Source organism: Loxodonta africana, chromosome 10, assembly GCF_030014295.1.
Source record: "Loxodonta africana isolate mLoxAfr1 chromosome 10, mLoxAfr1.hap2, whole genome shotgun sequence".
In the NCBI taxonomy this organism is placed as follows: Eukaryota; Metazoa; Chordata; class Mammalia; order Proboscidea; family Elephantidae; genus Loxodonta; species Loxodonta africana.
The window spans coordinates 106,348,545-106,371,268 of record NC_087351.1 but is presented as its reverse complement, the minus strand read 5'-3'; the positions used below and the strand labels follow the sequence as shown (position 1 = coordinate 106,371,268).

At 40.4% G+C, this 22,724-nt stretch overlaps 1 protein-coding gene across 1 annotated transcript; it reads right to left on the bottom strand.

Annotated features, from left to right (window-relative positions):
• Window positions 1-594: 594 nt before the first annotated feature.
• On the bottom strand, window positions 595-22,697 carry UBR7 (ubiquitin protein ligase E3 component n-recognin 7). The gene is made up of 11 exons (XM_003408842.4): window positions 22,497-22,697; window positions 19,956-20,089; window positions 19,237-19,297; window positions 18,262-18,357; window positions 15,950-16,003; window positions 15,625-15,730; window positions 14,210-14,418; window positions 13,269-13,418; window positions 10,097-10,259; window positions 8,992-9,053; window positions 595-2,889 (listed from the first exon to the last, which is right to left on the bottom strand). Exons 1-11 carry the CDS (start codon window positions 22,644-22,646, stop codon window positions 2,797-2,799), a joined length of 1,278 nt encoding a protein of 425 aa, XP_003408890.1. The 5' UTR covers window positions 22,647-22,697; the 3' UTR covers window positions 595-2,796.
• Window positions 22,698-22,724: the final 27 nt, after the last annotated feature.

Below are 22,724 nucleotides of genomic sequence, written 5' to 3'. Positions count from 1 at the left end.
GTGTTGAGATTATATAATCTTTAGTGTTCAGATACATGAGCAGCTCCAGGGCAGAGCTGGAGTACAGAGTACTTCCACAGCTAAGCTTAAATCTCCACGGATGATGACCACACGTCTGAGGAATCTCCAAGGAGGCAAGGCTGGGGCGAGGCCACAGATGGGCCTCTAAGCTGGCTCTTTGGTTTGGACAGTTCCTTTTGAAATAATGGCTACCACATAGGTGGACCTCATCTTTCCTTTGGACTGTGAGCTTGAAAGCAGGAGTCATTCTGCGCTCATTCTTGGCCAGGACCCAAGCCCATTTCTTCGTTTTCTTGTTCATTTAGAACCCAACGGGGATTATGGAATCTCCCTCCCAGGAGGTGTAGCAAAGCTGGCCATAAAGGAGTTCCACTGGGTGGAGGAGGACTCAGGTGAGGCTGCATTTTACAAACAGCAGGAGAGAAATGAACTACTTAACATCTTCAGCCGGCTGGGCTTTGAGAGCAGGCCCTGTGGCAAGAAGAGCCGTCAGGCCACTCTCATATTACGCCAGGACCTACAGAGGGAGGCTGTGCAGATTTAAATATGACAAAGAACAATCTGAAAAGCCAGTATTTTAAATTGGTTTTATTTAAATTTTTACAGAAACCTGATTATAGTTAATTATGTAGTTTTAAGTCCAGTAACAATTTCTACAAAAACGCACATACGATGCCAGAATTCCTTAAAAGCAACTAATATATTCTTGTTTTGCAGAAAACATGCATTAATGTCAAATGCCACGTCTTGGCCAAAATCAGTCTCTACAAGAAGAGACAGTTGAATACAGTCAGTAAGAAAACTAGTTGTGAACAACAGGTAAAAAAGAGGTTTTCCGGTTAACGTAAAAGGAAGAGTACCTTTCAGACAACAAGCCCTTCGGCACTGGGTGATCTGCATTACTGTGCTGCACAGACAAGCGTCACCTCCAAGACGCGGTCCCGACCTGTCACAGAAGTAAGGAACTTTCTGGTAGTTAAGTCAGACATCTGAGAAGGTATAAACTTGCAGGCCACAGTGGTACACAAATACTGCAACCTTGCAGAAGGGGTACAAAAATCCTCAGACTTGGGAAAACGTTTCCAAGCCACTGATTGTAAACAACCTCAAACACCCTGAGCTTTTTAACCTAGCCTTCTCTATAAGGCCAGCTCAGGGCACACCAGCGTCTCCGGCAGCCATGAGACTTCCGGCTCCACCCAGCCCTCTCCAGGAGGGTCCGCCACTACGAGGTTTAACCCAGGAAATAGCAGGTGTACCGTTGTACCATTCCTTTGAGGCCTTGGCTTTTTGTAGGCCTCGTTCCTCTCACCCAGGGATTGGCGGCCGCTCATATACACATTGACTGGTGGACACGCAAAGGGATATTAGCATACACATGTAGCCCCAACACCTCACGCTTGTGGTAACATACCTCAGTGTGTCACCTACTGTAAGAAAGACCTCATTCCTCCAGAGGGAGAGCAACTGAGGGCTCTATACTTATCAAAAGGTGTTTTCCACATAGACTGAGGGGCTTTAAAGGGATTCCATTTGAAGGATTTCCCTTCAAATATGGGGTTTTATATAACATTCCATGAGGAGCTTCAAATGAAGATCTCATAGTCATTAGGGAACCAGCTGTGGACGTTAAAGTTTATATACAGAAAACCCATCATTCGTGTGGCCTACAGCCTTGCTTGGAATCTCTTCCAGAGAGTCTGCCTCTTTCAAAACACAGCGATGACTGCCCTGCTCACTACAAGTCAGCTAAGTCAGTATCATTTTTTTCTTCAGCACAGATTTAAGGGGGAAAAATAATTTACTTCGGTTTTAATAACATTTTCATAACAGAAACAATATCAAAATAGGTCTGTTTTCAGTACATGCTTTTGCTTATGAATATCCCTGATAATATAAAAAATCAAAGGGCTCTGTAAACGGCCAAGATCTCACAGGGCTGGTACCCGGTCTGTTGTACGAGGCAGCAGGAAAGGGACAGTGCACTGCTCCATTCCTCCCGGAAGTCCTCTGAGCACTAGAGTACTGAAGTTCTAATATTCTAGTGCCAGGAGAATTGTGAATGAAAATCCCACTTTAAATTTACTAGTAAAGTTCGTAACAAAGGTTGCTTCCTCGGCTCTGGCATTATCCAATCTCCCTGCCTGAGACAGTCCAGGCCAAAAAACCATCAGTCCTGGCCACCCCGGGGGTTAAGACCAGAAGAAATCACTCCCAAGATCCCTTCTATGCCATGGTCAACCCTCAAAACAGCAGGGATGTGGGAGAAGGAGCGGACCAGGCTCAAGGAAGCTTTGACCCAAGGCACCATGATCATAGGGGTGAGGGGCCTGTAAGGTTCCACCCAACTGGAAGAGAACCTTCTGCGATGCCCTACAGAGCAGCTCCTGGAATACAATGGCTCTGTGGCAAAGGAGACACATTAAGGAGTTAAAGAACAAATCGTTAAGGAAGAAACCAATTTGCTTTCTCAAAACCAAATCAAACTTCTTAAAACTGAAAAGCAAATCACCCTGGGTATATCAAGTAGAGGGCTGAAGTCTGTGGAATGAGTTGCATTTAGCTGAGTCGTAAAGAAGAATGCTGGTTATGAAATCAGCATACACACTGTGGCTACTGTAGTTAAGGAGAATGGGAAAGCACGAGGCCAGAGGAGGCGGCCTCTGGAAAGAGAGGAGGATGGAAAGGGGATCGACTGTGAAAGATGCCTCTTTTATTCCTAGAACAGCAAGTGGCATTTTCATTGGCCTGAGAGGCAAGGCTCCATCTTGCCTTCTAGCTGCAGTAATACTGCATCCCATCCACTCTTCTTCTCTTTTTTGACTGAAATTCTTCAAAGAACTGCTGAATGTCCTCTCTCTTCACAACCTGTTGATGAAAAGCAAAGATTAGGAAAGGGAACTAAATGACAGAACAGTAATGATGGGTTCTTACAAGTTAACATCAAGAAAACAAAAATCCTCACGACTGGACCAATAAGCAACATCAAGATAAACAGAGAAAATATTGAAATTGTCAAGGATTTCATTTTACTTGGAGCCCTAGTGGCGCCATGGTTAAGAGCTACAGCTGCTAACCAAAGGCTGGCAGTTCGAATCCACCAACCTTTCCTTGGGAACCCTGTGGGGCAGTTCTGCTTTGTCCTACAGGGTTGGTATTGAGTCGGAATTGACTCGACGGCAATGGGTTTTCATTCACTGGGATCCACAATCAACGCTCATAGAAGCAGCAGTCAAGAAATCAAATGACATCTTGCATTGGGCAAATCTGCTGCAAAAGACCTCTTTAAAGTGTTGAAAAGCAAAGATGTCACCTTGAGGACTAAGGTGCTATTTTCAGTCACCTCATATGCATGCAAAAGCTGGAAAATGAATAAGGGAGACTGAAGAATTGATGCCTTTGAATTATACTGTCGGCGAAGAACACTGAATATACCATGGACTGCCAGAAACACGGAACAAGTCTATCTTGGAAGAAGTACAGCCAGAATACTCCTTAGAAAGAAGAACGGTGGGACTTCATCTCACGTACTTTGGACATGATATCAGGAGGGACCAGTCCCTGGAGAAGGACATCATGCTTGGTGAAGTAGAGGGTCAGCAAAAAGAGAGGAAGACTCTCGATGAGATGAACTGACACAGTGGCTGCAACAATGGGCTCAAACACAGCAACGATTGTGAGGATGGTACAGAACCAGGCACTGATTTCATTGTGTTGTACATAAGGGTCGCTATGAGTCAGAATCGACAGCCCCTAACAACAACAAATGATGTGTCCTAACATTCACAAACGAGTCAGACAACATGGGTGATAAGAATTATTTTAATGTGTAATTAGTTATCCTATCTCCATTGTATAGAAGAGATAGCCACAGCTCATAGAGTCTGACCTGTTCAGAGCCACACAGCCAGGCGAAATAGTATCATGGGTAGAGCTTAGTTTCCATCACCTACCTCGGATTTCTCATACAAAATGGAGACAAAAGCAGTGCGTGCCTACTGGGGTCATCTGAAGATCAGATGGCTCGAATGCCTGTATGCGCTGCCTGGCCCACAGTGAGTTCTCAATGAATATGAGCCGAGAAGAAAAGTGGCTGAACTAGCCTGCAACTCAAGAGTGCAAACGCTCTCCTAAGATCACTGCATGTCCGCTACCACGGCTGTCTTTCTGGAATGTCCTTCAGCTCTGCCTAAGCACCCACAAAACACAAAGGCTGTTTTGCTTTGAGATTTGTGCTTTCTTCCTTACTGAGAGAGGAGAAGGTTTAAGAGTCCAAAATTAAAGATGTTTGCTATATAAACAGAAAAATAACTGGCCAGAAACAAACAAAACTATAGGAGTACTACTTTTAGTGCAATGGAATGTCCATTTTATACAGTAAAAATGAGAAATTTATCCTCCATTTTTTTTGGAAAAAGGATGCAGAACATCTAGGGCATCAGCAAGACAAAGTACTAAAAATATGAAAAGAAGATAAAGGGAAAATATGGATTAAAAAAGCAAACTGGGGCAACCTAGAATGAGTCCCTGCTCATCCGAAGAACGGGTCTGTAAGAGTTGCCCTAATCTCAAGCTTTCTAATGGCCATCTCAAGAGACAGGTTTGTTCATTCGTTTTTTAACTACAAAGGTTAGTTTATTGTTAGGAAGGAAGGTGAAGTAGGGAGAGGAAAGGAAAGAGAGAGAGGGCATGTGAATTTGTGAGAGCAAGAGGGAGAAAGAGAAAGTGGTCAAAAGCTATTGTATGAAGTGAATGCCCCCGCCCCCGGCTTTCACTCACAGGGGCAAGCGCCCCTAACACACTCAAGTGGCAATGCTAACTGGAAGTAACCTTCTTGGGGTAAGATACTATTTAATCCTCTAAATGAAAAAACATAAGTCTTGTCTGTGCTCTACTAAAGGCCAGTGGCTGATACACCACTTACCAAGAGCAAAAACTCAGAACTGCTGGTCAACTGCTAGGGAATTAAACCTCCTCACAGATTCAGGATCTAGATGGCTGACACACCCTGAAGTAACAGCAGACCAGTGCCCTAATGAACTTGACTACATGGCTCGGAAAAGTACACCTGTAAAACGCTAAAAAAATACAAAATTTGGGAGCTACAAAATGAGGGATCTGTCCCTACCTTGGATCACAAACATTAACTACTGAAAAACAATAGGAAAAGAAAATAATTTTTCTGGTAATAATCTTGTGGGAAGACCTAAAAACACACAAATTAGAGTGTGCAATTTTTAGAGTCTAGATATCCTCAAATGGTCACAGCTATACAGAGGAGAAATGTTATTGAATAAATACTTGCATTTCATAATAAATAATCTATTGATTCCTCGCAGAAAGTTTGTGGGGTTTCTAAGCGGTTTTTTTGTTGTTGTTGGTTGGTTGGTTTGCTCGTTTTTTAAACTCAAACACAAACATTAAATAAAAGGCAGTCCATCATCTGAGAACACCCAGAAGCTTTTAGTGTTATCCCCCGCAGACAAACACAACCGAGGCAGGTTAAGCCTTACGGCAATTTGAAGGTTTCGTTTTTTTGTTGTAAAGATCTAGTTATTAGTCCCATGGGACAAACAAACAAACAAAAAAAATCATATTTTTCTGTCCTTTGAAATCGTCGTTCTGATAAAAAAAAAATTTCTCTTGAAGACTCATAAGCAGTGGCTGCAGTAACAACAAAAACCTGGATGTTGAAGGTACATGTGAAGACGATGACACAAAATTGTCCCAAACGTGAATGGAAAAAGGCAACATATCTAATTTTTTCCTTTTATGTGATTTTGAATATGTGTGTAAAATACAATTAGGAACAAGCATTGTGGCCACAAGGCGTAACAAAAGCAGAGGTACAACAGCACCCAAGTCAAGAGCACGTGCTTCGACACTATTTGAAACACCTCAAGCTGTCTATTCATCGTGCAGAGATTAAAATAGCGAGGCAAAGTGTCCTCCACTATACCCAGAAGATTCCTAGTGCTAGGATATAGACGTACGAGTCTACGCTAACCAGAGAATAGTCTTGCAATAGAAACAAGAATTATCATGGTTTAAGAACTGTTGGGAAGTAGGCATTCATAGTGGAAGTGGAAAACGTTTTCTAAAAAATGAGAAAACCACTTAGGAGAAGGCTCTCTTAGCCATTGACTTTATAAGTCATTTTGCAGGAAGGCAGTGCTATAACCCTTTCCAGAAATTCAGGCAACTAAAAATTCTTCATATACTTATGAGAAAGAAGAAAATGACCTAAAGTAGGCTGTCAGAGACTTCTTCTAAGAAAGCAGGTCTCAGGGTACCTCTTGGGTATCCTTCAGACCCGTATCTGACTCAATCTGTATCTCTGGCTACAGCGGGCAAAGCATTTACTACTTACAAGGACAACCTTAGGCCCTGAAAGTTAAATTTTGCTTTTTGTTTCTGCGTTTGGAAGTTGGGTAAGTATTTTAGGAAAAAAAATGGTCACGAATTTATTTTTAAGTCTAGGAAGTGTTTGTAAATTCCTTTGGGAGCCTACTTTAAACCATCGCACATTCCATAGTCAGTGTCACTGTTACAGGTCTATAGAGGCCCTAATACGCAGCATATAGAGGACACAGAGCATAACTAACAATGCACAAACACCAGAAGGGAAACTAGATAACTGGGAGCTCCTAAGAATTAAATACGTAGGCTCATCAGAAGACTTCGCTGAAAGCGTAAAAAGAAAACCTGCAGACTGGGAAAAATATTTGGCTACAATCAACCAACAAAGGTCTAATCTCTAAAATCTAATAAATACTTCAACAACTCAACAACAAAAAGACAATCCAATTAAAAAATGGGTAAAGGATATGAACAGACACCTCACCAAAGAAGACATTTAGGCAGCTAACAGACACATGAGCAAATGCTCTCAATCATTAGCCATTAGAGAAAAACAAATCAAAACTACAGTGAGATACCATCTCACCTCAGCATTACTGGCATGAATCAAAAAAAGAGAAAATAACAAGTGTTGGGGACGTTGTGGAAAGACTGGAACTTTTATGCACTGCTTGTGGGAATGTAAAATGGTACAACCACTATGGAAAACGATATGGTGCCTCCTTAAAAAGCTAGAAATACCATACAACCCAGCAATCCCATTCCTGGAAATATATCCTAGAGAAATAAGAGCCATCACACAAATAGACATATGCACACCCAAGTTCACTGCAACATTATTCACAATAGCAAAAAGATGGAAACAACCTAAGTGCCCATCAACAGATGAACGGATAAACCATAAAAATTAGGATACATACACATGATGGAATACTAGGCAACGATAAAGAACACTAATGAATCCGAGAAACATCTCACACATGGATGAATCTGGAAGGTATTATGTTGAGTGAAATAAGTTAATCACAAAAGGACCAATATTGCATGAGACCACTATTATAAAAACACAAGAAAAGGCTTACACACAGAAAAAAACAATCTTTGAGGTTATAAAGGAGGGGAGGGGTAGGGAGGGAAAATCACTAACTAGATAGTAAACAAATGTTAACTTTGGTAAAGGGAAAGACAACACACAATATAGAGGAAGTTAGTCAACTTAACCAAGGCAAAGTCACAGAAGCTTCCAAACATCTGAAAGGACTGATTCACTGGGGCTGAGGAGTGGGGACCGTGGTCTCGGGGGACATCTAGGTCAGTTGTCATAACATACTTCATAAATAAAATGTTCTGCATCCTACTTTGTGAGTTGTGTCTGGGGTCTTAAAAGCTTGGGAGCAGCCATCGGGGACCCACCTATTGGTCCCATCCCGTCCAGAGCAAAGGAGAATAAAGAAAACCAAAGACACAAGGGAAATATTAGTCCAAAGGACTAGCAGACCACATGAGCCACAGCCTCTACCAGCCTGAGCCTAGAAGAACTAGATGGTACCCAGCTACCACTACTGACTACTCTGACAGGGATCACAACAGAAGGTCCTGGACAGAGCGGGAGAAAAATGTAGAACAAAATTCAAATTCACAAAAAAAGACGAGACTCACTGGTCTGAAAGAGACTGGAAGAACCCCCAGAGACTATAGCCCCCCTGCTAACTCAGAACTGAAGCCTCTCCTGAAGTTCACAAAGATATAACACCTGCCCAAAACCAATGAGGAGAAGGCAAGAAAGGACAGGAAACCTGGACGAATGGACACAGGGAACCCAGGGTGTAAAGGGAAAGGGGGAGAGTGCTGACACATTGGAGGGACTGCAACTAATGTCACAAAACAATTTGTGTATAAATTTTTGAATGAGAAACTAATTTGCACGATAAACTTTTATCTAAAGCACAATAATGAATTAAAAAAAAAAAGTCTATAGACTCTCTTACTAGCAAGATACATTTTTTTTGTCCATGGTTATAAAGTTCTCCTATTTTAAACTATGCAATCCAGTATCCCAGAAAATTTTAATTTTTAACTCTCTGGTCATTTCTCCCTCCTGCTCCAGGGATCCTTGCTTCGAGGTCAGGATGGGCATTTCCATAGTGCAGGATCTCTGATTCCTTCCAATGGCCCTCTCCTAAGCTAGAACCACTGCATTTTTTTCACAAGTAACATGCCCATGTCAATAACATACACGCACACATAACACACAGAAATGATGAAATTAAGTAAAACAGTTCTGGAATGGCACAGGCGGCAAAAAAAAAAAAGGCGTAGCGTGCAAGTTACTTGGATAAAAATATCATAGTCTTTGCAGAGTTTGTGTGACTGTTCCCTCCCCTCATCCCTTCCAGCCCAGGGTTAAGGACTTCCCGTGTTGCCACTAGTGCTTTGGCGTTTCACCAGCACTCACCGATCTCCCTCAACCCTGCTTACACCTCTCTATCTCTGTATTAAACTCTCCTCAGGTATCCCATTTAAGATGCACGGTCCTTTTTTTCACCAGAAGAAATAAACAGTTTATTCAAAACATACAAGACTATGATTAAATTCTTTAACTCAACATACCGTGCCATCATCAGCAAATCTCTTGAGATAGTCTTTAAGTTCAGTCTTCAAATCATTGTATTCTAAATCAAAACAACAAAAAAAGCACTTAAACTTTAGGTAAGCCATTTGCTTTTAAAAACCAAATATTTCTTTTACCATTGACATCTGAGTATGTTAATAGTCTAAATCAAATTTTCCTTAAGTGAAATGTGTACAGGAACTTGTTCCCAATTTCTCCCAAATTCTCTGGACTTTATTCTGATCCCTATGACTCTTTATTTTTTTAAAAACGTGGGGGGCAGGGAGAGGAAAGACAAATACCCTCACTCCTGATAAGCAAAGATTTTTTTTAAGTGTTACCTATTTCTATGGAATTTTACTACACGAAATAACCTTGGATTAGTCAAACATTAAGTTTTAAAACTGATTTATTCACTTAACAGTTTATACTAAGTGCAAGGTACCCTGAGGACTACAAAGATCTTTGAAATGCAGCCTCCATCCTCAAAAAGCTTTTAGTCCAACAAAGGCAAAAGATGATTAACCAACCAGTTACAAACAAAAGACAGAAGTGATAAATGCCATAAAAGGGGCACACACAAAGGTGGTGACATCTGAGTGGAAACTGGCTGGGATGGAAATCACTGAAATCACTTGGGCAGAGTAGGGGGGCGGGGGGCGGGAAATGTAAAAGCCTACACTTCAGGGCATGGGGGTGTTTTCCCCTGTAGTGGTTTCCTGTGAACCACTGACACAATCTCAGTAATTGTCTAACAGATGGCATGATGAGGGAACTGCTCAATGGATGGGAAAAGAAATGGATATTCTATTCTTCTTTACTCACACATCTACCCTTAATCAAAACAGCACACATTGTGGTTTCTCAAGCATGTAATTACTCTAGCATTTAGCCCTGATTCAATGGCAATAACAGCTGAATACCCAACAATACCAAAATTATGCAACTGTAGTTTAGGCCTACTATAACTATACAATTCAAATTTTTAAACTTCTTTGCAGTAAATTAAAACAATAGGTGTTTATTATCCTCCTTGTACATACGTTTTTTAATAGCGATGGAAACTTTGAAAGCTTCGAGAATTTTCACACACACAGTATTTACCACAAATCAGTTCCACTTGCTGGACTCTATTCATCCTGTTTAGGGTATCCATTAAAGGGTCTCGCCTATCAGTTGCCTGGTCAATCTTGCCTTTGTTTTCATAAGCCAAAACGGTGTCATACTCATCTGTCAGGAACAGGACATCGAGATCTCCATACATTTTCTTTTGAGAAATAAAACCAGTTTCTCATTAGAACTGTGTATCATTGTCAAAACATTAACTTCATGAGAATCACCAAAAAGTTATATAAGGTTTCTAGAGTAACAGCTAGGAAAACCTGAGCCTTTTATCATAGAGCTGCTTAATTTATTCTTTTTGCTCAAATCTCTTTCAGAAACCCCCTAACCTCACAGATATACGGTATATGAGATCTCTATTTAAAAACCATTGACTTACTGTAACTTTCAAGCAGTTTGTTACAAGTAACTCTATGACATAAAAAAGATAACCACTGCAATAAGTATATAAAAAAATACTGTGTAATTCTTGTTAAGGAAGAAGTAAAACTGTCCCTATTTGTGGATGATATGGTACTATACATAGAAAACCCAAAAGACTCCATGAGAAAATGACTGGAATAGAAAGATTCAGCAGAGTTGAAGGATACAAGATAAACATACAAAAATCAGTTGGATTCTTATATACCAACAAAGAGAACGAAGAAAAGGAAATCAGGAAAACAATACCATTTATAATAGCCCCTAAAAAAAATAAAATACTTAGGAATAAATCTAACCAAGGATGTAAAAGACCTATAAAAGAAAACTACAAAACACTACTGCAAGAAATCAAAAAAGACCTACATAAATGGAAAAACATACCACGCTCATGGTTAGGTAGACTCAACACTGTGAAAATGATAACTCCAACCAAAGCAATCTACAAATACAATGCAATCCTGATCCAAATACCAACATTCTTTAAAAAGATGGAAAAACTCATCATTAACTTTATGTGGAAAGGAAGCAGATCCCAAACAAGTAAAGCATTATTGAAGAAGAATAAAGTAGGAGGACTTACGCTGCCTGACCTCAGAACCTGCTACACAGCAACTGGAGTCAGAACAGCCTGGTACCGGCACAATGACAAACACACTGACCAATGGAACAGAACTGAGAACCCAGGTGTAAATCCATTCATCTACAGTCACCTGATCTTCAACAAGGGCCCAAAGTCCATCAAATGGGGAAAAGACATTCTTTTTAACAAATATGCTGCAAAACTGGATGTCCATCTGCAAAAAAATGAAACAGGGCCCATACCTCACAACATATACAAAAACTAACTCAAAATGGATCAAAGGCCTAAATATAAAACCAAAGACTATAAAGTTTCATAGAAGAAAAACAGGATCAACACTAAAGGCCTAATACACGGCATTAACAGGATACAAACCATAATTAACAACACAAAAACTCCAGAGGATAAGCTAGATAACTGGGATTTTCTAAAAACTAAACACTTATGCTCGTCAAAAGACTTCACCAAAAGAGTAAAAAGAGAACCTACAGACTGGGAAAAAATCTTTGGGTATTACAAATCCAACAAGGGTCTAATCTCTAAAGTCTATAGGAAAATTCAACACCTCTAAAACAAAAAGACAAAAAAAAAAAAAAAATGAGCGAAGGAAATGAACAGACACTTCACCAAAGAAGACATTCAAGGGGCTTACAGACACATGAGGAAATGCTCTTGATCATTAGCCATTAGAGAAATGCAAATCAAAACCAGAATGAAATACCATCTCACCCCAGCACTACTGGCACCAATTAAAAAAAAAAACAGAAAATAACAAATGTTGGAAAGGCTGCAAGTAGACCGGAACTCTTATGCACTGCTGGTGGGTTACAAGGGAGGAGAAGGATGGGGATGGAAAAACACTAAATAGACAATATATAAGTGGAAACTTTGGTGAGGGGTAAGACAGTATACAATACTGGGAAACCCAGCATAACTTGTACAAGGCAAGCTCATGGAAGCTCCACAGACACATCCAAACTCCCTGAGGTACCAAATTTCTGGGCTGGGGGCTATGAGGACCATGGTCTTGGGGAACATCTAGCTCAATTGGCATAACATAGTTTATAAAAAAAAGTTCCACATTCTACTTCGGTGAGTAGCATCTGGGGTCTTAAAAGCCTTGAAAAGCCATCTAAGATACTCCACTGGTCTCATACCTTTGGGAGCAAGGGAGAACGAAGAAAACTAAAGACACCAGGGAAAGATTAGTCCAAAGGACTAACGGACCACAACTACCATGACCTCCACCAGTCTGAGTCCAGTACAGTTAGATGGTAACTGGCTACCATCACTGACTGCTCTGACAGGGATCACAATAGAGGGTCCTGAACAGAGCTGGAGAAAAATGCAGAACAAAATTCTAACTCAACAAAAAAAAGACCAGACTTACTGGCCTGCAAGAGACTGGAGAAGCCCTAAGAGTATGGCCCCCGGACACCCTTCTGGCTCAGTAATGAAGTCTCTCCTGAGGTTTACCCTTCAGCCAAAGATTAGACAGGCCCATAAAACAAAATGAGACTAAAGGGGCACACCAGCTCAGGGGCAAGGAGTAGAAGGCAGGAGGGGACAGGAAAGCTAGTAATTGGGAACCGAAGATCGAGAAGGGTGAGTGTTGACATGTTGTGGGGCTGGCAACCAATGTCACAAGACAGTATGTGTTTTAACTGTTTAATGAGAAGCTGGTTTGTTCTGTAAACCTTCATCTAAAGTACAATAAAAAAAAATTTTTTTTAAGGATGAACCTACAGGCTCTAAAATTTTAAAGACAGAAAAAAAAACAGCACTTTTAAACTAAAGCCATGAAAGAGTTTAAATGAGGGGAAAAGCAAGATTAGGGCCAGATAGCTATATATAGTAGGCTTTTCTGTTTTGTTTTATATATTTTAATTTTTTTATAATTATTGTTATTTAATGCTTAATTATTAAAATTCAGAAATTTTACATTGCTCATAAAAAACTGTAATTCTTCGTTTCTTCCATAAATTTGAAAGTATTCAGACTGCAAGTTCTACTTGATAAATCTACTTAATATGAAAAAATTTTTAATTTCCTACACTCCTTACATCAATTCCATAAATACCCATTTCGGTTGTTCTTTTTTAGACATCAGTCCACAAAACACACTAACATTGACCTTGATCAGGTACTCACCATACAGTCTTTGCAGGTACATAACTTGCTACGCCAGTTCAGGGGCCAATAGGTGGCAGTGTCTTTCTTTATAAACTGCTTAGCTTTAAATTCTTGAAATTTGCAGCTGGATTGCGATTCTGAGTCGAGACTCTGATTCTTAAACGCTGTCTGAAATAAAATTAAGTTTCGAAGTGTGTTCTTAAAGCTATCATACCACCGGGAGCAAAGGCAAAGGAAGAACACCAAGGTCACACGACAACTAAGAACCCAAGAGACAGAAAGGGCCACTTGAACCAGAGACCTACAATATCCTGAGACCAGAAGAACTAGTTGGTGCCCGGCCACAATCGATGTCTGCCCTGTCAGGGAACACAACAGACAACTCCTGAGGGAGCAGGAGACCAATGGGATGCAGACCCCAAATTCTCATTAAAAGAACACACCTAATGGTATGATTGCGACTAGAGGAATCCCAGAGACAATGCTCCCCAGAACTTCTGATGGCACAGGACAGGAACCATCCCCGAAGACAAATCATCAGGCATGAAAAGGACTGGTCAGTGGGGGGGAGAGAGATACTGATGAAGAGTGAGCTAATTAAATCAGGTGGACACGGGAGAGTGTGTTGGCAACTCTTGACTGGAGGGGGGATGGGAAGATAGAGAGAGAGGGAAGAAGGTAAAATTGGCACGAAACGAGAGACTGTAAGGGCTGACTCAATAGGGGGAGAGCAAGTGGGAGAAGGGAGTAAGATGTATGTAAACCTACATGTGACAGATTGATTGGAATGGTAAATGTTCACTTGAAGCTTAATAAAAATTAAAAAAAAAAAAAAGCTATCATAGCTTAAATTTTATGAAGACATTTCTTTAGGCATAAAGTACCAATGAAATCCAAAGATACAGAGCTTCCTGGAATGGCTTTGCCTACATTTTATGGCTCATGCTTCCCTACATTACCTGGAGAGCAGACTCAGAACTGGAGCTGGTACATGGTTCGTTCGTTTGCTCTACTTTAATGTCCTTCACAGCATCTTTTCCACTTTCTGGGACATCCTCTTTGAGGATACTGTCTTGATGATCTCCATTTTCAGTTTTGATGACTTCCTGATCACCTTTTCCATCCACATTCAGCAGCAACCCCTCATCCTCAGCAGATACTTTGGTTACTGCGGGTATAATTAAAAAAAGAAAAAAAAAAATCTACTGACCTATCAGACAAGAAAATCACTTAGCCTGATTAAAAACTATTTCAGAATCCAGAAAAGGAGAAAAGCCAACCTTAACGTGTGGAAGGAAAAGAAAAAAGCAAATATCGACACCTTTTCGGGGTATGCCTGCCTAATCCAGAGTGCAAATACTTCAACACTTCATTTAAAAACATGAATCATTACTTATGTACTTTATACATAAAGGAGGGAAGAAAAGCTGCAGAAGCTACAAAGATGGCATAACTCAAGAAGCAAGCGGCAGGAGAAGAGATTTAACTGCGAGCACAGGCAGAAGGGCAGTTGAGGAAATTAAAAAGGATGAGTGCAGAGGCAGCAACACTGAGTCGGAAAGACGAGAAACGGTAAGGGAGCTCAGACTGGGTGAGGACCTCTCAATGTCATAGGAGATTAGGTCATTTCTGACGGGGAAGGGACGGAGCGGGGAGAACACAATTAGGAAAACCCGAGAAATGAGAAATACATACAGATCCAGTGTCTGTGGAAAGTGAGAGATATGACTGCAAAGAGTGTGAACAGAAAGTGCACCACGTTCAGGGACTTTAGGCAAGTCAAAGGTGCAGGACGAGATCTTAGGTGTGGCTGTGCTGCTGTGGTCTGTATGGTGAAGTGTTCCCATAAGTTAAGGGAAGCAACCAATTATGAGGCCAGAGCTGCTGGTATTATGAAAACTGCTACCTTAAAAATAAACTAAATAACACATATAGTATTACCTATAAAAAAAAAAAAATTTTTTTTTATAAGATGAAATATTTAATGCATCAAGACCATTCATTGTTGATGGGTTGTTTTGAGTCAGTTTCTCCATGTATAATAAAGGAACTCAATTAGATTATAATTACTCCCTCTCCAACCAAGAGCATTTAAGAACAACTTATTTTCTTTCTATTTCTCTTTCAAAGCCCCAGTCAAAACTGTCTCCTCCATTTTGTCTAATTCTGGTCCCAGCCACAATCTGCCATTTAAGTATACATTTGTTCTCGGTAATCTCCCAACCAATCTAGAAGCACTTTGTGGAGAAGGAACGTGTCTTATACTTCCTTTTTATATCTCAGGGTCCCGTTAAAAACAGTTCCTAAAAATTGTGGCTTGAACCTACAAATTTCACAAGCACAGGTTCGCAACATACACTTCACAGATTCCTACCTGCCAATTGTGCAGCGTAAGTCCACAAGAAAGAACAGCGTTTCATACAAGCTTGGCACACCATCTCTTGGAAATCCCCACTCTCAGGGGGAGTGGCACCAAGATGCTGTCAGTACAGAAAACAGAATATTTTTCTTGTGATTCCCCACGTTGTCCAAAATGCCCATTATTTTATAAACAAATATTACAATAGTACACTAATAATATTATATTTGCAGAAAAGTAGTCATGGTGTAAAATATAACCATTAAAAAGGCAAAAAATCCTTTTAATTTTTTCCAAAGGCTTTATAATAGCTTAATAAGGTGAAAGAAGCTTTCCTTACCCTTCCATGGAACCAGTCTTCACAGACTACACACTGGATCATTTCATCTGGAATCTAACACAGAAACAGTTTGTTGGCTAATGATTACATTGAATACTGGGACATAGAAATAATCGTGGCACACAGTAAAATTAGATATTAAATAATTCTCTACCAACTTTGAGACTCCTATTCACATGCCAGTACTCAAAGGGATAGGGTGAAACAATGGATCAAAGGGCCAAAGAAATCTGTTCTACACGAACTGGTGTCATGTAAGGGTTTCACTGGGATAAAACAAAAAACCAAGTGCACTGCCATCAAGTCAATTACAACTCAGAGCAACGTTACAGGAAAGAGTAGAACTGCCCCATAGGGATTCCATGGAGCGGCTGGTGAATTTCACCTGCCAACGTTTTGGTTAGCTGCCACAGCTCTTAACAACTGTGCCACCAGGGCTCCTCATTGAGATTAGCACCTTGCCATTACCAAAAGCTCTTTCATATCAATTACCTAATATCTGGAGCCCTGATGGCATAGTGGTTAAGAGCTTGGCTGCTAACCAAAAGGTCAGCAGCTTGAATCCAACAGCCACTCCTTGGAAACCCTATGGGGCATCTGGTTTTAAAACTTCGTAAGCAGGGCATTTTCATTTTCCCATTTTACACACAAACTGAGGCCCCGGGAGGGAATGTGAATTGACCAACTTGGAATGTGGCAACTGGGACTTCTTACCACACCATGCTGCCAAGAAAACTGAAAAGTAAATGTGAAAGACACTTTCTTGATAATATGGACAGCAACAATTTCTTTCATTTGAATTAATTAAATAATTAAATGTCAACCCTAGAAAGATTATATACCGAAGGACGTAGACAGTTTTTTGAATGATTTTCCTTTCATCCCCAGGCTTTCATGTCTACTGATTAACAATTCCAATGCTGTCCTGTCTTTTCCTCGTCTTGTTTTTTCTGTCTTTTGATCCAACAGTTTTATAAGATATCAAAGATATCTTCAATTTGTTCTTCTATATAATTCGGTTCAACAATTACAACTCTAAGACACTTAGAAAGCAAGGAAGAAGGCTAATTTCTCTAAAGATAAAAAGAACTCCTTTAGGGTTTGGGGACCATGGTTTCAGGGGACATCTAAGTCAACTGGCATAATAAAATCTATTAAGAAAACATTCTGCATCCCACTTTGGAGAGTGGCATCTGGGGTCTTAAACGCTAGCAAATGGCCATCTAAGATGTATCAATTGGTCTCAACCCACCTGGATCAAAGGAGAATGAAGAACACCAAGGCACAAGGTAATTATGAGCCCCAGAGACAGAAAGGGCCACATAAACCAGAGACTACATCAGCCTGAGACCAGAAGAACTAGATGGTGCCCAGCTACAGCCGATGACTGCCCTGACAGGGAGCACAACAGAGAGGCCCAGAGGGAGCAAGAGGACTTCTAGGCTCCTAGAGTCTGACAGAATAAATTTCTCTTTGTTAAAGCCATCCACTTGTGGTATTTCTGTTATAGCAGCACTAGACGACCAAGACATATAAAGATGTTCACTGCAGCCTTTTTTATAATAGTGAAAAACCAGACATGACCATTCTCGTACAGAAGAAAATTTAGGTGAACTAACTCATGCCATATGAAACTATGGAATACTCTGCGACACTTAGAATGATGTAAATTGGTGTTTACATCTGACATGGAAGGATGGCTATGATATGCTGAGAAGAAAAGTTGCAGTACTGTTTTCACTTTTGTTTAAAAAAAAGGAAACTACACAGAAACACACATTCACTCAACTACTTACACGTGCATTGAAAAAGTTCTAAGAATATATACATCGAAAAGTGTTAACAGTGGTTTTGTCTGGGAGGTAGGAAGGTACAGAAGTGAAGAAGAAAAACTCTTAATTTTGTATATATTCCTAACGGAATTTTTAAAGAGGGCCTAGTTTATACACTCAAACCGCATTTCTTTCCTTTCAAGGAGGCAAGAATTTAAAGGTCATTTCTTGAGTGACTGGGGGAGGAGAAAGCAGGCAAACAGAGAAAGGGAAGAACACAGAGGGAAGGAAAGAAGTCTTGGCCTTGGGAAAGTTCTGGACAATGTTTCATTTTTATACTGTAAAAGTGAGAATAGTAGTTCAGATCTGTACCAGTAATAAATCTAGCCCAGACTCATTAAGAAGGGATAAATTTAGAATTCTTTCACAATATGCAAACCCCCCCTGCTGAACAGCTACAGAAGCCCACATATGTCAAGAGGCTGAGGAGTTAAAGCCAGTGATAACAGAGCCCCAGGTTTTAACCTCGAATTCTCTTACCTCATCTTCAGGATCAGGATAAGGTCTCTTGCAAACGCAGTACAGTCCAAAAAAGTTGTCATTGTACTTATTGCCTGAATTTACCTTTGCTTTATCCTGAAAGACAATTTCAATATGTAACATTGTTTAATTTTAACTACAATTTCACGCATGATGAAATGTATGCATTAAATTAGTATCTCCCCCCGCTAGAAGCTGGTCTTTAACTTTCAAAGTGCAAAGAAAAAAAATCACTCCCACTGAAGGGACACTTTTCCCAAGATACAGAAAAAAGATAAAATTTATTTTTTGTAGCAATTAGGGGAAAATTGAATATACCCATTCAATTAAATGGAGAAAAAAATTAATTATTAATTATTAACCTATGTAAACTGACATTGACCTGAAATTTTGGGGGTACTTCTTTATGACCAGCAGGGATAGTTAAGGACCCCACGGTACTAGGAGATCAAAAGCAGGCAAGGAAATTGCCTAAAAATACCTTCAAAGGAGGGAAAAAGCATGACATCTTTAGCAATTACAATTGAACAATGTGGCATTTCTTATTTTCTCTTTCATTTGTTGTTTTATTGAAGGTTTTTGCATAAGCAGGTTTTATTAACAAAAAAGCAGTGAAAAACTCTTGTGTGCATCTAGCCCACATTCATTGCTAGCATGTTTTACTTACTCAGTTTTTAAAGTCATATTCTTTTCTCTAAAAGACTCACAGCATGAACACAACCGACATAACTGAACCTGAAACGCTTTTAAGAACATTTTTCCCCCAAACCCTTCACATTAATTACAATCTATTCAGTAGGCTTAGAACAGGGTATACGGTTTTTCCAACAAAGTGAAAAATAAAATAAGTCTATTATTGATTTGACCACTGCAGAGAATAAGAAGTTCCTTTTTGGAAAACATTTGGTTTTCACCCACTCTGGCAAATATCAACTTCAGCTTCTTTCTCCGCATTTATATACAGTGCTTACTTACAGGAAATAGTTTGCATTCCAAATTTTTAAACTTGCTGTTTCCACAATCACAACGAAAATTTCTGAAATAAAGGAAGAAGAGCCAATTTTATTTTTCATTTTAACTTACTCTTTAAACTCAAATCATAGCCTACTCCTTTTTCCACAATTTTCCAGGATCTAAAAAGAAGACTTGGTTGCTGTTCAGGTATTCAATTCAGAATGTTCCCAAACACATAACAATAACTGGGATTTTACATTCTAGAAATTAACATGCATAAAGACAGATAGATATATCATATATATATATACCTGTGTATAAAACCAAACCAAGCCCAGATTCCAACTCATAGTGACACTATAGGTCAGAGTAGAACTGGCCCATAGGGTCTCCAAGGAGCAGCTGGTCGATTCAAACTGATGACTTTTTTAGTTCACAGTGAAATGCTTAACCGCTGCGCTGCCAGGGCTCCCTATGCATATATCTACATACACGTAACTATATCTACATACATGTAAATAGATGTAAAACAATGGCAGAGAAGAATGAGTAGCTTCAGCTTGTACCACAGTTATATCTTAAAAGGCCCTCTAGAAAAATTACCTTCTCTAATTACATCATATAAAATAATTATATTAAATGTCACTAGTGCACAACTACTTTTAAGGGAAAAACAAGATTAAGAAAAAAAAGTGCAGCTGGGAAAGGAGCATTCAGTAACAATCTCTGACTGGCTTTACCTTTTCGTATATAGCTCAAAAAGTTTATGACTTCCATGGCATTCGTAACTGCAAGCTAGGCAAATCCCAGCTGGTTCTTCTCCCTCTGGGGTGCACGTACTACAGGCATATAGTGCTTGTCTCTTTACTGAGCCCTAAAAGACAGCCCCAAAATGGAGAGAGAGAGGATGAATTAATAAAATATGGCATAGTTACCTAATACGTATACTAACATCTGAGAAATAATTAAAATCAGATTACCTGTGGTCAATATCTTCCTGTAAAAACCACCGAGAAGTGTTGCATGTTTCATACCACTATACATGTACTACACTATGCTTATTTACATACAGTTTCTTCTTAAAGTGATAAGAAGTCTTAAAATTTCAGTCAACTGTGAACAAGTTGTTCTGGTTAATCATTTTAGCACATGAAAACACAGGAGAATGTGAGTACCCAGTTATATCACACCTTAATTTTGGAAAAGGCTTATAATTCTACAAAAGAAATCAATGCATTCTTAGGAGATGCATGCTGAAGTATTTAGAGGTGCAGTGTCATGATATCTGCAACTTCTTTTCAAATGGTTCAGTCAAAAAGAAAAAAAAAAAGGAAAGTGTTAGAGATAAAACAAGGAATGTATGTGAGAGGTATACAGGTGTTCATAATCTTCTATTTGCAGGTTTAAAAAATTTCAAAATACAAATTTGAAGGGGAAAAAAGGTAAAACTTATGCTTTTAGAAAGCGTGATAATGGTTACCCTCCTGTAGGGAGGAGGGAGAGACACAGGGAGGCTTCTGGGATGCCAGTAATGTTCTATTTCTTGATCTGGGTGGTAGGTATATGGACGTGGTCACTCTTTTTCAGAGCCATACTCATGTTTTGTGCAATTTGCCATTAAAAAAAAAACACAAAACCACTGCTGGATTTTTTTTAGCATAATTTGCCATTATGCTACAATAAAGAAAGAATTTTAATTAAAGCTAACTTTCATAAAGCTAACTACATTTCAAAAATAGTGTACAAACAGACTTAGGACCTATCACCATTTTTTAAAAGGACAGTAAATGTTGTTTCAGTGGTGATCAGAGGTTTTAAAGTACCAGCCAACAGCTGGATGCCAGGTTTACTCAACAATCTAACCACTTTACAGTGCAAATTCAACTTGGTCATTGATGACAACTGGCATTATGATCTCAGTGCACACCACATGATGACAGCAAGTCTCTCTCCTCATCCCCCAATGTTCCACTCGACCCTCCTGTCTAGGTAACCTTCCTCCTATAAATTCACACTCCTTGTTTCCTCCTGTCCACCTTTCTCCATTTTGATACCTAGAAATATAGGATGAGTCGCTGAACACTACATCGGACCCTCTCGAACCCTTGTTCACAACGTCTTCCAAATGTCAAATTTCCTCTTCCAACATATTCTTTCCTTTTCTCCTCTCCCTGCCCCCCTTGCCGGTGTCACCTGCTGTTCTGGCTCCAGTCTATTTCCAAGGCCGGCAGACTACAGGCAGCCATGGCACTTGCTTCATTTCACCACAAAAGTACAAGCATCTGCCAAACTAAACGGCAGAGAGGAACTAGCTGTTCAGCAGCCCACGCCACACAGGGCAGCTTTCAAATCCAGAGCTCTTTTAACCCTGCTTTGACTCTCCTGATAAATATCTAGTGGTTTTGATCAAAGATCCTATAGAAGTATCCTGATCAAAAGGAAGAAAATGCAGAACAGAATTTCAAAATGTCATGAACTCCAGACTTTCTGGAGCTATGGAGGCTGGATGAACCCCTGAAACTATTGCCCTGATATCATCTTTAAGCCTTACATCAAAAATATCTCCTGAAGTCTTCTTAAAACCAAGCAATAGTTTAGCTTAACTAGTAAAAAAGGTCTGCCTTGAGCATTATGCTCTTTTAAGAACTACCTATATGGGATCAAACTGACAACGGTAACTTGAAAAATCAGATAGGAAACTTAGGAGGCAGTGAGTTTATGTTAATGGGGAGCAACTCAGAAGAGGAGGGTGAGACTGGCTGCACAAGTTGAAGAATGCAATCAATGTCATCGAATTGTACACGTAGAAACTGTTGAATCGGTGTCTGCTTCGCAGCGTGTATTCTCAACAACAAAATAAATAAAAGTTTAAAAAAAAAAAAAACCTAATGGTTCTGTTCTTAATAAATGCCCTTAGAATGGGAGAAGTAGAAACAAAGATGTCTGGATTTGAGAAGTCACGGGGATGGTTTCCTAAGAAGTGGCTGGGCTACCAAGAAGACACTGGAGATGGACTGAGCAGTCGCTCCAGGGTCAAGCCTGGAGAATCCCGAGCGCTGGATGGAGGAAGACTGCGGGAGGAGAAAGGCTGGGCACAGAACGACAAAGGGGCCCTGGGAGGATAAAGGCGCATCCGGGCCTGGAGCGGGAACCCCAGAGGCGAACATCGGCCCTGGACCAGCCCAGGGGAGACGACCGAGGCGCCTGGAACTGGGAGTCTGGCCGGGAGGGGTGGCTCAGCGGGAGCCGGAGGGGACTTGAGGCCCGGGCCGCGCGCCCACCTGCGAATAGGAGCACTTCTCGGAGTCGCTGCCGCCCAGCACAGCGCACGCCTCATTCTCCAGTTCCTCGTCCTCCTCAAGGACGTCGACCAACGATACCACAGGCTCCAGCTCCGAATGCCGCCCAGCGGAGCCCTCTGCTCCGGCCATCCTCAACTGTCACCCGGCTCGCAGCTCTGCCCCGGCGGAGGCGGGAAAAGCGGCCGCGAGAGGCGTAGCCGGAGGAGG

What these genes read in the sequence shown, in the direction of transcription:
- UBR7 (XM_003408842.4), bottom strand. Translation starts at nt 22,646, where the DNA reads ATGGCCGGAGCAGAGGGCTCCGCTGGGCGGCATTCGGAGCTGGAGCCT. An exon ending in TTTGAGCTATATACGAAAAG is followed by an intron (nt 19,298 to 19,955) that starts GTAAAGCCAGTC and finishes CCTTTATTTCAG; the next exon opens with AAATTTTCGTTGTGATTGTG. An exon ending in GTTCTGAGTCTGCTCTCCAG is followed by an intron (nt 13,419 to 14,209) that starts GTAATGTAGGGA and finishes ATTTTATTTCAG; the next exon opens with ACAGCGTTTAAGAATCAGAG.